The 16,156-nt window shown below is 39.4% G+C and overlaps 1 protein-coding gene across 1 annotated transcript in view; it reads left to right on the top strand.

The window, feature by feature from the left end:
• The first annotated feature begins 9,782 nt into the window (after positions 1–9,782).
• LOC145396027 (enoyl-CoA delta isomerase 3, peroxisomal-like) overlaps positions 9,783–16,156 on the top strand; it is a 25,760-nt gene continuing 19,386 nt past the window's right edge. Inside the window, exons 1-2 of the mRNA XM_080269491.1 lie at positions 9,783–10,028; positions 10,680–10,843. Of these exons, the coding sequence (XP_080125617.1) occupies positions 9,783–10,028; positions 10,680–10,843 (410 nt within the window). The remainder of the gene's footprint in view (positions 10,029–10,679; positions 10,844–16,156) is intronic.

The raw sequence follows: 16,156 nt of genomic DNA, 5'->3' as shown, positions 1-16,156 counted from the left end.
TTTCTCTCCGTTGGGCTCCTCCGATCACAACCTTATCACCTTAACCTGTCCTATCGCTCCGGTACGGCCTGCGGACCCTCCAAAAAAACGTCGTCTGTGGCACTTTGGAGCTGCGGATTGGGAGGCCCTCAGGCAATACTTCTTTCATTTTCCCTGGAATGATTACTGCCTCCATGGCCGGGAGCCATCTGGTGTGCCTTGCGCATTAGAGGTTATTCTCTCGGGCATCTAAGCATACATTCCTTTCTCATAATTATCGTTTGACTAATGCAAGAAAACCTTCGTGTAATCACTCTTGTTCTAATGCTATCTGCAACAAGGAGAGGGCCTATAAAAGGTACCGGAGCCAACCCACCCCTGAATCACATTTTTTATACGTTTCTGCCCGGAATCATCCTAAGTCTATTCTTCACTCTGCTAAAAATAATTTCATCCGTACTAAATGCATTCAACTCTCTAACTCGAATTCTTCCCTCTCCTTTGGGCACCTTGCCAAAAACCTTTCCAATAACTTTACCTCATCATCCTTCCCTCCTCTTTTCTACTCTGATGGCTCTGTAGCTAATTCTCCTACTAATAAAGCAGATCTCTTCACTCAGACTTTCTCCTCCAATTCCACCTTAGACGATTCTGGTGCTGTTCCTCCATCACTTTCCCCCCCCCCTTTTGACTTCCTCATGGCTGACATTTAAATTTCTTCAGCTGATGTATTTTCTGCCATCACAGGCCTCAATATTAATAAGGCATATGGGCCTGATGGAGTCCCTCCTGTTGTTCTGAAGAACTGTGCCTCTGTGCTTACACCCTGCTTAGGCAAACTATCACTTTTGTCTGTCAACTTGTACCTTTCCTTCTTGCTGGAAGTTTGCTCTCTTTCAGCCAGTCCCAAAGAAGGGTGACCATTCCCAACCCTCTAACTATCGTCCAATTGCTTTAACATCCTGTATCTCAAAAGTTTTCAAGTCAATTCTTAATAGAAAAATTTTAAGGCATCTTTCCTATCACAACCTTCTTTCTGATCGTCAGTATGGGTTCCGTCAGGGACGCTCCACCGGCGTTCTTCTCGCCTACCTTTCAGACTCCTGGTCATCCTCCTTTCGGGATTTCGGCGAAAGCTTTGCCATTGCACTTGACATCTCAAAGGCTGTCGATCGAGTCTGGCATAAATCTTTAATTTCCAAAATGCCCTCTTACGATTTCTATCCTTCTATCTGTGCCTTCATTTCTAGCTTCCTTTCTGGTCGTTCTATAGCCACTGTTGTTGACGGCCATCGTTCTTTTCCTAGATCTATTAACTGTGGTGTTCCTCAGGGCTCTGTCCTATCACCAACCCTCTTCCTTGCATTCATCAATGACCATTTAAGCTGTACATCTAACCCTGTCCACTCATACGCTGATGACTCCACCATTCACCTTTCCATTCGGTTCCCGCAACGTCCAACTCAGCAGTTACTTCAACAAACAAGGGATGAGGCTAAGGGACACCTAATGTCTGAATTGGCTCGTATCTCTGACTGGGGTATAAATAATCTGGTTGTTTTTAATGTTTTCATTTGGTCTGATCGGCTAGTCAGGTCAGGTGCGGGTTAGGGGATGAGTCTGTTATGATGTGGCAGGGGTAAACCAGCTCTGCTGTCAGGCCCTGCTGTGGATGTCACTGATTGCATTGCGCAGTTGACCTTTGTGCGGTGTGGTGCGGTGAAGATCTGTCCGTTCTCCCCTTTGGGGCTAAGATGCGAATGAATGTGTTTGAATGGATGAGTAAATGGGGAGTGTGTCGTCCTGTCTCGGCTACTTCCCTTTCCTTTTGGGAAGCAGCTTAGGTATACAAATAGATAGATAGTTTTTAATGCATCAAAGACTGTTTTTACACCTATCAACCCGACAAAATCTTCCACAGGTATACCCACTAATGTTTAATAATATTCAGCTTACTCCAGCATCATCCTTGAACATGCTTGGGGTTTCATTTACTCGGGACTTATCTTGGAAAGATCATATTACATCTCTTGTAAAATCTGCTTCCAAGAGATTAGATGTACTAAGCCGACTCCGTTCCTTCTTTACCCCTGCAGAATTGTTTACTCTATACAGAGGTTTTATCCGCCTCAGTGTTGAGTACAACTCTCATGTGTGGGGAGGCTCCCCACATACAGCTCTTCTCAATAGGGTGGAGTCAAAGGCTTTTCGTCTCCTTAACTCCCCACCTCTTACTGACTCCCTTCAACCTCTGACTCTTCGTGGCACTGTTGCATCTTTATCTCTTTTCTGTCACTACATCAATGGTCACTGCTCCTCTGAACTGTCGGCATGCATTCCTCCACCTCTACGACATGTGAATAGCACCTGTCTAGCAGCAAACTCTCATCTCTTTTCTGTCCAACTCTCTAATGCACGAGTTAACCGTTAATCCAAGTCCTTCATTTATGCAACAGGTCAGCTCTGGAACTGTCTCCCTCTGTCTGTATTTCCTGCTTCCTATGATCTCAAGTCTTTCAATCGCAGTGTGTCCAGGCATCTCGAAATGATCGGATCTTGAATTTGGCTCTCTCTTGTATTTTGTTTTTCTCTTGGAAGGAGCAATTTTGCGGGCTCGTGGCCCTTCGTTCCTTCTTCCTCACATAAAAAAAAAAAAAAAAATAGCTTATCCTACACTCTTTTTATAATCTTGAAGGCAACTGGTGCAAACCATCTTATCACTGTTATCTTTGTGTGTGTGTGTGTGTGTGTGTGTGTGTGTGTGTGTGTGTGTGTGTGTGTGTGTGTGTGTGTGTGTGTGTGTGTGTGTGTGTGTGTGTGTGTGTGTGTGTGTGTGTGTGTGTGTGTGTGTGTGTGTGTGTGTGTGTGTGTGTGTGTGTGTGTGTGTGTGTGTGTGTGTGTGTGTGTGTGTGTGTGTGTGTGTGTGTGTGTGTGTGTGTGTGTGTGTGTGTGTGTGTGTGTGTGTGTGTGTGTGTGTGTGTGTGTGTGTGTGTGTGTGTGTGTGTGTGTGTGTGTGTGTGTGTGTGTGTGTGTGTGTGTGTGTGTGTGTGTGTGTGTGTGTGTGTGTGTGTGTGTGTGTGTGTGTGTGTGTGTGTGTGTGTGTGTGTGTGTGTGTGTGTGTGTGTGTGTGTGTGTGTGTGTGTGTGTGTGTGTGTGTGTGTGTGTGTGTGTGTGTGTGTGTGTGTGTGTGTGTGTGTGTGTGTGTGTGTGTGTGTGTGTGTGTGTGTGTGTGTGTGTGTGTGTGTGTGTGTGTGTGTGTGTGTGTGTGTGTGTGTGTGTGTGTGTGTGTGTGTGTGTACTTGTATTTCTTTACCTGTGTGTGTTCTTCTTTGTGTGTGTTTCTTTCCTTGTGTGTGGTGTGTTTCTTTACATCTGTGTGTTTCTTTACATCTGTGTGTTTCTTTACATCTGTGTGTTTCTTTACATCTGTGTGTTTCTTTACATCTGTGTGTTTCTTTACATCTGTGTGTTTCTTTACATCTGTGTGTTTCTTTACTTGTTCATAACTAATTGTATCTTAACAGGAATGAGTTAAGCTCGTACTGTGCCGTGTATTAAATCACTTTTTTACAATATATCCCCTTAAATTTATGAATTCTTTTGGCACACACTATTTCATTCGGCAGTGCATTTCACAGACAATTGCTGTATTTGGGAAACTGAATTTCCTTACGTCTTTATCAAATCTCTTTTAGTTTTTTGCAGTGTCCTCTTACTGATGTGTCCTCATAGGTTATATACTCATTTATCTATTTCTTTCACTGCGATGCATTTATACAGCATAATCGTGTCTCTGCTTTTCCTTCTCTCCTGTAGTGTTGGTAGATTCAGTTTTTCTAGTCTTTCGTCCAATCTTATATCCCTTAAACTTGGTACCAATCTTGTAGTGGCCCTGTGAACCTTCTTATCAATGTGTTTCTTGAGATGAGGATTCCATACTACTGATGCATACTCCAGGGTTGGTCTGAACGATGTTATTGTCTTTCTCAGCATGTCCTCATTTATGTATGTGAATGCTATTCTCATATTTGCAAGCAGTATATACATGTTCCGTACTTTCTCATTGATGTGGTCAGCTGGAGATAGTCTGTTCCTGGTAATCACTCCTAGGTCCTTCGCTCTATCTGATATTTGTAGGGTTAAACTTCCTAACTTATAATCCCAATTCTAGTCTTTTTCCACTTTTATCAAACTTAATTACATGACTTTGGTCCACATTAAATTCCATGTGCCATTCATTGCACCATTCATGAAGTTTATTTAATTCTTCTTGTAGCTCTTTACAGGAGTCTGTTAGTAATTCTCCTTTGTATATTTGCATCATCAGCAACCATATATAGATAGCTTTCATTTTTAATGTTACTATCTGTGTCATTTACATACACTAAAAACATAGGCTAATTGGTGCCAGCACTGATCCCTGTGGAACTCCACTAGTCACTTCCCTCCATGATGAGTAATAACCCTTTAGTACTCTTCTCATTTCCCTTTTTCTGAAATAATCTTGCATCCAACAGTACAGGTTGCCTTGAATTTCTTCTTGATGGTACAGTTTTCATAAAAGTCTTTGGTGCAGTAATCTGTCAAATACTTTCTTGAAATCTAGATACTGCCCAGTCATCCTTCTCTTTTCTGTAATGTTTATGCAACTCTATCATAGTAGCTTAATAAATTAGTAACACACGATTTTCCCTTTCTAAAACCAAACTGCCTTTCTGTTGTCATATTGTATTCTTCCAGATGGTTTACCCAAACTTTTCTTGTCAGTTTTTCTAGTATCTTTCCTACAACACTGGTTATTGATACTGGTCGGTAGTTGTATGGATTGTCTGTCTGTGTTCCCTTTCTTGAATAGGGGAACAATGTTTCCTTGCTTCCAAATATCAGGTAGTTTACCTCGACCTAAGGATTTCTTGAATATTAAATATGTTGGGGTACTTAACTCTTTTGCACATTCTTGTAGCACCCAACATGAAATTCCGTCAGGACAATATGCTTTTCCTTTGTCCAATTTATTTAACTCTTCCTGTACTTCTTTTTCTGATATTTGTATATCTTGTAATATGTGTGGGCATGCATGTACATATCATCTCTCTCTAAATAATTTTCTTCTCTAAAAACTCAGTGGAAATTTCTATTTAATGCTCCAGAAATACATTTTTCTTGTATATAGATGATCTCCTCGTCCATAATGGACTGTATTTTATCTTTAACTTTGGTTTTGCTTAGGAAGTAGCTGTGAAATAGCTTCGGTTTATAATGTCTTCCTCAAACTGTCTTTGGGCTTCTCTACTTATCCATGTATAATTGTTTCTTGCCTGTTTATAGTTGTTATATGCCCTCTCACAGTTGTCTTCTGTATCTGTTGCACAACAAGTCTCTTTTTTCTTTTCATTTTTTACATTCTGCATTAAACCATTTCTTTATTTTCATTTTGTTTTTTTGTGCTATGGGATATAATTTAGCAATTGAATTTCATAAAATTCACAAGTTTCTACAAATAACATTTCAGTCTTGTCCTCTAAGCCCCTACTCCCAATCTTTTTCTAAGAAGTACTTCTTTAGATGGTGGTAGGTGGTGGCGTCCATCATCCACTCACTTGATGTAGTGCTGCCTACTTCTTCCTTCACCTTTATCATTCTTTTTCTGTGTCTGTCCTCCTCTCTTCCTATTTCTCCCATCTTTCCTGTCACTTCTTATTGCCTTCCTTTCCTTCACAGGTGGCTTTACATTGAGTGACAAGCCAAATGGTTTCCTGTAAGCCAAGAAACCATTTACAACGCTGGGTGGTAACCATATAACCACACCATACATGCTACCTATATGTCAGCAGGTGGGTCGGTGGAGGGATAGTGCCCCTCCCCGTAAAACGAATAACTCAGTCAAGTGGCCACCCCTTACGGGATTATGGCGTCTGGCAATAGATAGATAGATAGACTTCTTTAGATCATGGTAGTTGCCCTTTTTGTAGTTTAGGCCCTTTTTGTAACTTCTACTGTTAACTCATATATGCAACCCTGAAGTTGCAATTTAATACTGCATGGTAGCTTTTGCCGAACAGAGGTTGATACATTTTAATATCAATATCATATTCTTGCATAGTAAATGTACAATCTAGTACTGATGGATCATCAGGTCCTCTTTTTGTGGTGTTTTCCTTTATTTGCTGTGTTAGGAAAAACTCTTGCATAAGATCGACGAGCTTTTGGTCCCAACAGCTTTCTTGGCTTCTTACATCTGGAGTATTCCAATTTATAATTGTATTGAAATCTCCAGTTAATATAATTCTTTCAGATTTCTCTTCCATTCTATGTAGTAATGCTCCTAAACTCTGAATTGTACTTTCTACCAGGTCTGCATATTCACCTCTTTCCCAAGTGTTTGTTCTAGGTGGCATATATGAAATTGCCGCAGTTACTTTCCCATCAGCTGTGTTAATCTCTACTGCAGTCAGTTCTGCTTGTGAGGGTATGTCTTGTTCCATTTCTTTGACTTGTACATTTTGCTTTGTTAATAATTCCTCCTCCTTTTTTTAACTTCATATCTCTTCTGCATATATTGTATTCCTCGAAGTTTAGGGTAACGTTTGATATCCTTGGGGTTAATTTTGTTTCAGTTAGGCAAATATGTGGTTCCTTTTCTTTGGTATAATCTTTCATCTCTAATATTTTAGATACCATTCTATCTACATGTGAGTACATCAACTTAATCATCTTGTTTACATACTTGCCATAGTTTGAGTCTATTACCTTCCTTCTTCTTCTTCCCTGCTGGTAATGTACCACTTTCGCACCTGCAATCCAATTACTTTAAAAAAACAAAAAAATCTCTCCTCTTCCCCTGATCTTTCCTCATTCTTTATTTTTGCTTCCTTCCTCTTCTTCTTTAGTGTTCCCAATTCCTCTTGAGTTAGGCATCTTTTCATCCATACTTTTGTTAAATTCCTCTTTTTCCATGAGTTTGTCGGCATTTTTAATTTTTTTCCTATATAATGTTTGCACTTTGGTATGTTACTTTCGGCGTTGACTTACTTCTTTCATAATTCCTAGCCTTTTACAATCTTCTATCTCTTTCTCACATATGTCCTCTGATACTTGCTGCACTACGTTCATTATACTTTCCATCTCCTTTTTGTCCCTTGAGATTATTTATTTCTTCACCTATTCCAAAGATTACTTTTGACTTGTTAATCTCTACAGCTTCCCTGTCTAGTTTTGGATTATTTTTTTATCATTTCCTTTACTTCCTTTCTTGTGCCTTTTTCTTCTACCTTTGTATTTGTCATTCTTTACTTTCACCATTTCAGCATACATAGTTTGTACCTCATCTTTGTAATTTCTTACCATTTCATTTACCCATATCATTATCTATTGAACATTACTGCTTTGGGCTATCAGAATGCTTGCTTACCTGATTTTCTTCGTATCATTTCTATTATTCATCCATAATTCTCTCATAGTTAACAACGTACATCCCATTTCACTAGCCTTTTTTCTCAAAGAATTTACCTCAGCTGAGAGTTAATCTATTGGTGTTATTTTTCTGTTTATTGCCTTTATTAATTCCTCATTTTTCTCTCCTGTCTGCGTAGCTTATTCCTGATTTCCTTGATTTCCATTTGAAAAGTTCTACCTAGTCTATTAACTTTTTCAAGTAACTTATCATAAGTTTCCTTTTCGACCAGTTCTGGGTAGCAGTCATCATCCTGATTTTTACCTTTCTCTCTTTTCGTAACACCTTCTTAAAGCATCATTACAAAATATGAATCCATCTTAAAGAAAAGATCTCTGCTTACAGTTTTTACATCACTCTGTTGTCTGCTAACCTTGGTGTTGTCCAGCTGACGTAAGGAAATTCAGCACATTCCTTGACACTGTCATAGTTCTTTACTTATTTAAGGCTGCCTTTTCTTTTGCTATTACTTGTTTTACCATGTTGGATCATTACTTACATTAGCCTAATACGAGCTGGACCCATTAATTGATACAACTTGGGTATCCCCAGAACGAAGCTAAATGATACACGTCACACCCGTGTGTTCATGACTCAGTGTGTTTCTTGTGTGTCTTTTATCCACGCATTTATGTATTAATATAAATATAGTGACAAGGTTAATAGTTTCCTGTAAGCCAGGAAACCATTTATAACACTGGGCGGCAACCAACCCATTCATGTTCCCAACTTATTAACAAGGGGGTTGTCAGAGGGTTAGTGCCCCTCCCTGTAAAACAATAGACGTGTTGCCGGTTCTGAATAAACATGGCAAGTGCACTCTGCCATGTACTTACAAGCTTATGGTATATATATCTTTTAATTTAATTTATCATTTTCACTGATCATGACGTGATAACTTTAATTCTTTGCGGCTGGAGGGAAGCAGCCGCCATATTGGCGATGACGTCAGTATTCATACTGCAGACGACTCTCCAGTCATTACCAGGAAAAGCGATAATAGTTGTCATGATATTTACCGACATGGCCACCATAGATCCAAAATACCCCCTTCAGGTATGTTGTGAAGGAATACTTTCATGGTGTAAATGGGTGGTACCTGTTAGGCAAGTACTGTAAACTGTGGCAAAGTAGACTTGAAGTAGCTTACAGCTACACCATTCCCAAGCAGTGCTCCTACCTCATGAGGTTGAAAGTGTTTAATGTATAGCATACTATATCAGTTTTATGACTTTATATTGGTATTATATTCATGAATATTTAATATTTGACCTCTTCATTATTAGTTTTCTGAAAGAACAGTTTCAGTGAGTGACTTTGAACAGTTTCAATGAGTGACTCTAAACTTGAATGTAAAGTACCTTCAGGAGGGTGGGACGAAATACCGAATCGGCTGTCATTTACCAAATCAACACCGAATTGGCACTTTTAATTGGTAACCTAAGTGTTATAGATTATAGATTTTATCACCATATAGGTTCATACACACCTAATTATATGAAATCCGGTCAAATTTGTGTGTTTCATTTATAAAACATCCAGATTCACAGCGCAAACGAGCTATTATTAGCATAAGTGTTTCTCCTTTAGCTCAACAACTTGCCTTGGCAGACTTCTACTTTGTATGAATATTAATTTAACATACAAATGCATTTATTTGCACTTTAACCGGCATTTATGCAAAAACAGAAGTCTGTCGAGGCGTGTTGGCAATCAACAGTAGAAACATTCGCTAACCTTAGCACATTTTCACTCTCCATCCTACTTTTCTGTTAATAGTTAAATTAAGCACAGTTTTTTTTTTTTTTTTTTTTTTTTTTTTTTTACGAATTTCAGATAATTAGGTGTATATGAACCTATATGGCGAAGTAAATAATATTTTCACAACAGTAAAGACTGCATTCCAGCACTGGGAACTTCCGACAAGCACTCAGACACCACTGCTTTCGTCTATAGTTATTGGCTGGAACGCAGATGAATAATTTCCCTGGTGTGCTTTCGTCAGTGCACTTACACATTGGAACGAAATGCTAGCAATTATTCCTTTTGTCATTGGGCATTTTAGAGGTCAGAAATAAGCACAGTGTATGCAGGCTAAATGTAAACGCTACCTCAGTGTGAGTACTGACGTCACGACCGTTTGAGTCACGTGATTTTTCAGCTACTTTAGTATTTTTTCATGCATCTCTTTTTTTTTTTTTTTTTTGGGGGGGAACGGTTGACATAGTAATTTTCTGCGTAATTTTTACTTACACAACTATCTTACTTAGAAAAAATTTTTGACCGGAAACTCTTCTATTAACTCAAAGCAAAAGGCCACCCCTTGCGGGATTATGGCGTCTGGCTATAAATGGATGAAGAGAACTTCCGTAGGTCCGCGTGTCTGGGTGTGCAGCTGTTCAGAGGTCAGACTCCACGCATCAGCCTTCCCCAGACGACAGTTCAAGTCCGCCAGAAGTGGTCCCTCTTCCAGCACCTGGCCCTCGTGTCGAAGGAGACCAAAGACCACTACCACTGGCTCAGGGTGTTTAGCAAGGACGGGGTCAGGGTCATCGTGTTCGACAGGCAAGACCACAAGAACACCATCACGGGACCGGTAGGATAGTTTGCTCTTTTAAAAAATTTTGGGACATTTGTTTTCACATAGGCTTAATTACAACAAGGAATTATTTAACACCTTTAATATGTGCATTGGTTTTTCTTAAGCTAAACTCCATTAATGATTTTTTTTTTCTTATTCTCGGCTTTAATAATGGACAAACTTTTTGAAACAGTGGTGAGGTAGTCTTAATTTAGTCCTTCCATAAAACAGATACCAAATACTAAAGTCGTGTGAAGGTAACAAGAGTAAATTAACAAATCACGTCCCCGGATTGAAAGGGGTAATTAAGTACAGTGAATTAAAATAAAAATAAACATGCAGGCTGCGTACTGCATTATTTTTTGGTTTCTGTACAAGTAGAGAAAATGTTACCTATAGTCCATTCACTTTGCAGAAAATTCTCCCTTTGCAACATTTCTCACTGGTGAGTGGCGGAATAAGACAATACTACGGCTCTATATCCTATCCATAAAGCACTTCCTGATTAGCAGCATATTCTGATTTTAATATCTTCTTACGACTCTGCATTCAACATGAAGAGAATGCACTTTTACACCTATTTCAAGTGAACATAGAATAGTGGAACAAAAATCTCCCTTCACTCGATAACTGTAGATGCTTGACAATTTTCAATTTCCCTCACAGGTGTTGAGTGAGCTGATGAAGGCTCTTAAAGTGGCCAGAGATGACAATAACACCTTTGTAACTGTCACCACTGCTACAGGAGATTATTACTGTGGGGGACGGGCAAAGACTGTCATCACCTTCACTAAGCAACCTGAGATGCTGATTTCTGAAGCTGTTCCTATGTGAGTACACCATTTATTTATCCTTTGTCAGCCTGTTTATTTTCATTTATTTATTTTTCTTATTTCATGGAGCTGTTGCCTGTACTAGCATTACGAGAGGTCTCCCTCTGTGCTAATGGATCTTTGTATGTGACATGTGTTGGGAATGTAATGCTGTATGGCAGTTGTGTGGTAATGAGACCTGGACAGTAATGGAAGGGAATACTCGTAGGCTCAAACGCACAGAAATGACAATGATTAGGCGGATGTGTAGTGTGTCCTTGAATGCGAGGCCTGGGGGGGCGGGGAGGATAGGATTGCAATTGAAGAGCTGAGAAGAAGGATGGGACTGGAATGTATTTGTGCGGTAATGAGGAGGGGTAAACTAAGATGGTCGAGGCATGTTGAGAGGAATGAGGATGACAATTGGGTGCACGTGAGAAGTGTGAACGTTGGGGTCACGGTTGCGAGCGACAGACCACGAAAGGTCTGGAACGAGGTCATAGTGTGATCTCAAGGATATGAGAATGAACATGGAGTCAGCCAGTGATCGAGCAGCGTGAAGAGTCGCCATTAGGTGACCAAGGCCGACGCATGGAACCTTCATAAATGATACGATACGATACGATAAGCTAGGACTCAAGGATGATGTTACATATAGTCCTCATTTAACTTAAGCTCACTGGTGCTTATATAAGGAGCTTTTAATTTTTTTAGTTAAGAATCTTCAGTTCTACGATTTATTTCCATCTCCTGTTTTATTTATTTAAGAGAGATTTCTAATATCATCATACATCTTCATCCTCGTTAAACAGCCACAGATTATCCTTTGCATGCAAGTAATACATTTTTCAAGTTACTTTTCCCTCTAACCACATTCTATTTTTGCCTAATTGTGTAATCTATTTCTATACTTAGTGATGTAGCTAAAATACTCATTATACTACTGAACTTTTAATGCAGGCTTGGATATGTATCATTTACATCCCATCCTGTCATTTACATCCCATCGCTTACATCCCATCACTTATACACCATCATTTACATCTCAACCTATCATTTACATCCCACCACTTACATCCCATCACTTACATCCCATCACTTACATCCCATCGCTTACATCCCATCGCTTACATCCCATCGCTTACATCCCATCGCTTACATCCCATCGCTTACATCCCATCGCTTACATCCCATCGCTTACATCCCGTCATTTACATCTCATCCTATCATTTACATCCCACCACTTACATCCCATCATTTACATCCCATCATTTACATCCCATCACTTACATCCCATCACTTACATCCCATCACTTACATCCCATCACTTACATCCCATCACTTACATCCCATCACTTACATCCCATCACTTATATCCCTCCATTTACATCCCATCATTTTGCATCCCCATCATTTTGCATCCCTAATATATTGCGTCCCCATCATTTGCGTCCTCCCCATCCTTTGCGTCCTCCCCATCCTTTGCGTCCTCCCCATCCTTTGCGTCCTCCCCGTCCTTTGCGTCCTCCCCGTCCTTTGCGTCCTCCCCGTCCTTTGCGTCCTCCCCGTCCTTTGCGTCCTCCCCGTCCTTTGCGTCCTCCCCGTCCTTTGCGTCCCCCCATCCTTTGCGTCCCCCCATCCTTTGCGTCCCCCCATCATTTGCGTCCCCCCATCCTTTGCGTCCCCCCATCATTTGCGTCCGAATCATTTACATATATCCTATCATTCATATCCCATCAATTAACCCTATCATTTATATCCCATCAATTAACCCTATCATTTACATCCCATCAATTAACCCTATCATTTACATTCTATCAGTTAACCCTATCATATACTGTACATCCAATCAGTTAACCTTATCATTTACATCCCATCATTTTCACCCTGTCATTTACATTTTATATAATTTGACCGTCTGAACTTAAACTTTGGTCCTTGCATACCTGCTCTTCAGGGTTACTCAGTCTTGTGCTACTTAATTAGGGATCTTTACTTAAGGTTTTAATGTCTGCTCACGTCTGCTCCTTCAGTTTCATCATTCTTCTCACACTTAACCTTCATTGTCTACACATGTCTGTGTCACCTCTGGAATCCTCTTTGTACCACCTCTGCCACCCTCTTTGTACCACCTCTGCCAACCTCTTTGTACCACCCCTGCCACATCTTTGTAACATCTGCCACCCTCTTTGTACCACCCCTGCCACCTCTTTGTAACATCTGCCACCCTGTTTGTAAAACCTCTGCCGTCTTCTTTGTACCACCTCTGCCGTCTTCTTTGTACCACCTCTGCCATCCTCTTTGTACCACCTCTGCCATCCTCTTTGTATCACGTCACCGAAGAATTCCCCCAGACATGAACTGAGCAACCTCTCTCTCTCTCTCTCTCTCTCTCTCTCTCTCTCTCTCTCTCTCGTGTGTGTGCGTGTGTGTGCGCGTGCGTGCGTGCGTGCTCGTGCGTGTGTGTGTGTGCGTGCGCCTCCGTGTGTATGTGTGTGTGTGTTCTTACCCAATTGTTCTTACCTAATTGTATCTTTACAGGAATGAGTCAAGCTCGTACTGTCCCGTGTCTTAAACCATATTTATCGTACATATCCTTAAATTTGTGAATTGTTTTGGCACACACTATTTCATTCGGTAGTGCATTCCATTGATCAATTGCTCTGTTTGGGAAACTGAATTTCCTTACGTCTTTATCACCTCTCTTCTTATGCAGTTTTTTGCAGTGTCCTCTTGCTGATGCTTCCCCATATGTTAAGTAATCATTTATGTCTATTTTCTCCTTCCCTGATATGCATTTATATAGCATTATCATGTCACCTCTTTTCCTTCTCTCCTGTAGTGTTGGTAGATTCAATTTATTTAGTCTTTCTTCGTACCTTAGGTCCCTTAAGCTTGGTATCCATCTTGTAGCGGCCCTTTGAACTTTTTCAATCTTGTCTGTGCTTTTTGAGATGAGGACTCCAGACTACTGATGCATACTCCAGGGTTGGTCTAATGAATGATGTTATTATCCTTCTTAGCATGTCTTCATTTATGTATGTGAATGTTATTCTCATATTTGCAAGCAGTGTATACATGTTCCGTACCTTCTCGCTGATGTGGTCAGCTGGAGATGGTCTGTTACTGATAATCACACCTAGGTCCTTCTCTCTTTCTGATGTGTAGGGTTTTATTTCCTAACGAATAATCCCAGTCAGGTCTTTTTCCACTTTTACCAAACTTGATTACATGAGACTTGTCCACATTGAATTCCATTTGCCAGGTATTACTCCATTCATAAAGTTTATTGAATTCCTCTTGCAGCTCTTTACAAGAGTCTGTGTTAGTAATTCTCCTTTGTATTTTTGCATCATCTGCAAACATATTCAGATAGCTTTCATTTCCAGTGTTACTGTTTATACCATTTATATACACTAAAAACATGATTGGTGCCAGCACTGAACCCTGTGGTACTCCACTAGTCACTTCTTTCCATGATGAGTAGTTTCCCCTTAGTACTGTTCTCATTTCTCTTTTTATGAGAAAATCTTTCATCCAACAAAACAGTTTGCCTCGAATTCCTCCTTGATGGTACAGTTTTCATAAAAGTCTTTGGTGTGGTACTGTGTCAAATGCTTTCTTGAAATCAAAATAGATACTGTCCACCCATCCTTCTATTTCCTGTATTGTGTCTGTTACTCTGTCGTAGTAGCTCAACAGATTAGTAACACATGATTTTCCTTTTCTGAAACCAAACTGTCTTTCTGTTATCATACTGTGTTCTTCTACATGATTTACCCAAGCTTTTCTTATAAGCTTTTCTAATACCTTGCTTACAACACTGGTCAGTGATACTGGTCGGTAGTTGAGTGGATTTGTCTATTCCCTTTCTTGAATAAGGGGACAATATTTGCTTTCTTCCAAACATCAGGTAGTTTACCTTGACTCAAGGATTTCTTGAAAATTAAAAATAATGGTTTACTTAACTCCTTTGCACATTCTCGTAGTACTCAACATGAAATTTCATCAGGACCACTTGCTTTTTCTCTGTCTAATTTACTTAACTCCTCCCGTATTACTTTTCTGATATTTGTATATCTGGTAGTATATGTGGACATGCATGTTCCACATAGTCCCTCTCAAATTTTTTTTCTTCTGTAAAAACTATTTGGAAATTCTTATTTAGCGCTTCACAAATATCTTTCTCTTGTGTATAGGTGATTCCCTCGTCCGTAATGGATTGTATTATATCTTTTACTTTGGTTTTCCTTCTGATGTAGCTGTAAAATAGCTTTGGTTGATCACTACTTTTATTTATTATATCCTCCTCAAACTGTTTTTGGGCTACCTTCCTTATTCTTGTATAATCGTTTCTTGCCTGTTTGTAATTATTATATGCCCTTTCACTATTGTCTTCTGTATCTATTCTACAACAAATTTCTTCTTTCTTTTAATTTTTTACATTCTGTATTGAACCATTTCTGTATTTTCTTATATGCTTCTTTGTGCTGTGGGATGTACTTCTGGACTCCTATTTCATAAAATTCACAAAAATTTTTATATACAGCATTTAAATCTTGTCCTCTAAGCTCATTTTCCCAATCAACTTCTAAGAAATACTTCTTTAGGTCTCGATAATTTCCCTTTTTATAGTTTAGGCTCTTTTTGTAACTTTCATTGCTGTTAACTATGTCATATGCTATCCTGAAGTTGTAATTTAGTACTGCATGATCGCTTTTGGCTAGTGGAGGGTGATATATTAAACTGTCAATATCATTTCCTTGCCTAGTAAATATTAGATCTAGCATTGAAGGTACATAGAGTCCTCTTTTTCTGGTGGTTTCCCTCACATGTTGCGTTAGGAAAAACTCTTGCATGAGATCCAGGAGCTTTTGGTCCCAACAGCTTTCTTGGCTAATTATATCTAGAGTATTCCAATTTTTATTTGTATTAAAATCTCCAGTTAGTATGATTCTTTCCGATTTCTCTTCCATTTTATGTAGTAATGATCTTAAACTCTGAATTGTACTCTCTGCCAGGTCCTCATATTCGTCTCTTTCCCATGTGTTTGATCTGGGTGGCATGTACAAATTCGCTACAATCACTTTCCCTTCAGATGTGTTGATCTCTACTGCAATCAGTTCTACTTGTGATGGTATATCTAGTTTTATTTCATTGACTTTTAGATTGTTCTTAGTTAATATTATAATTCCTCCTCCTTTTTTTAAGTTTGTCTCTTCTCCATATATTGTATTCCTCTAAGTTTAGTATGTCATTCGATATCCTTGGTGTTAATTTTGTTTCAGTTAGGGATATTATATGTGGTTCATTTTATCTGACATAATCATT

The sequence above is a fragment of the Coenobita brevimanus genome, chromosome 34, assembly GCF_032717465.1.
Source record: "Coenobita brevimanus isolate Jiangsu-jjx chromosome 34, ASM3271746v2, whole genome shotgun sequence".
NCBI lineage: Eukaryota > Metazoa > Arthropoda > Malacostraca > Decapoda > Coenobitidae > Coenobita > Coenobita brevimanus.
Note: the sequence above shows the minus strand (reverse complement) of the source record. Positions and strands in the feature narration are given on the sequence as shown.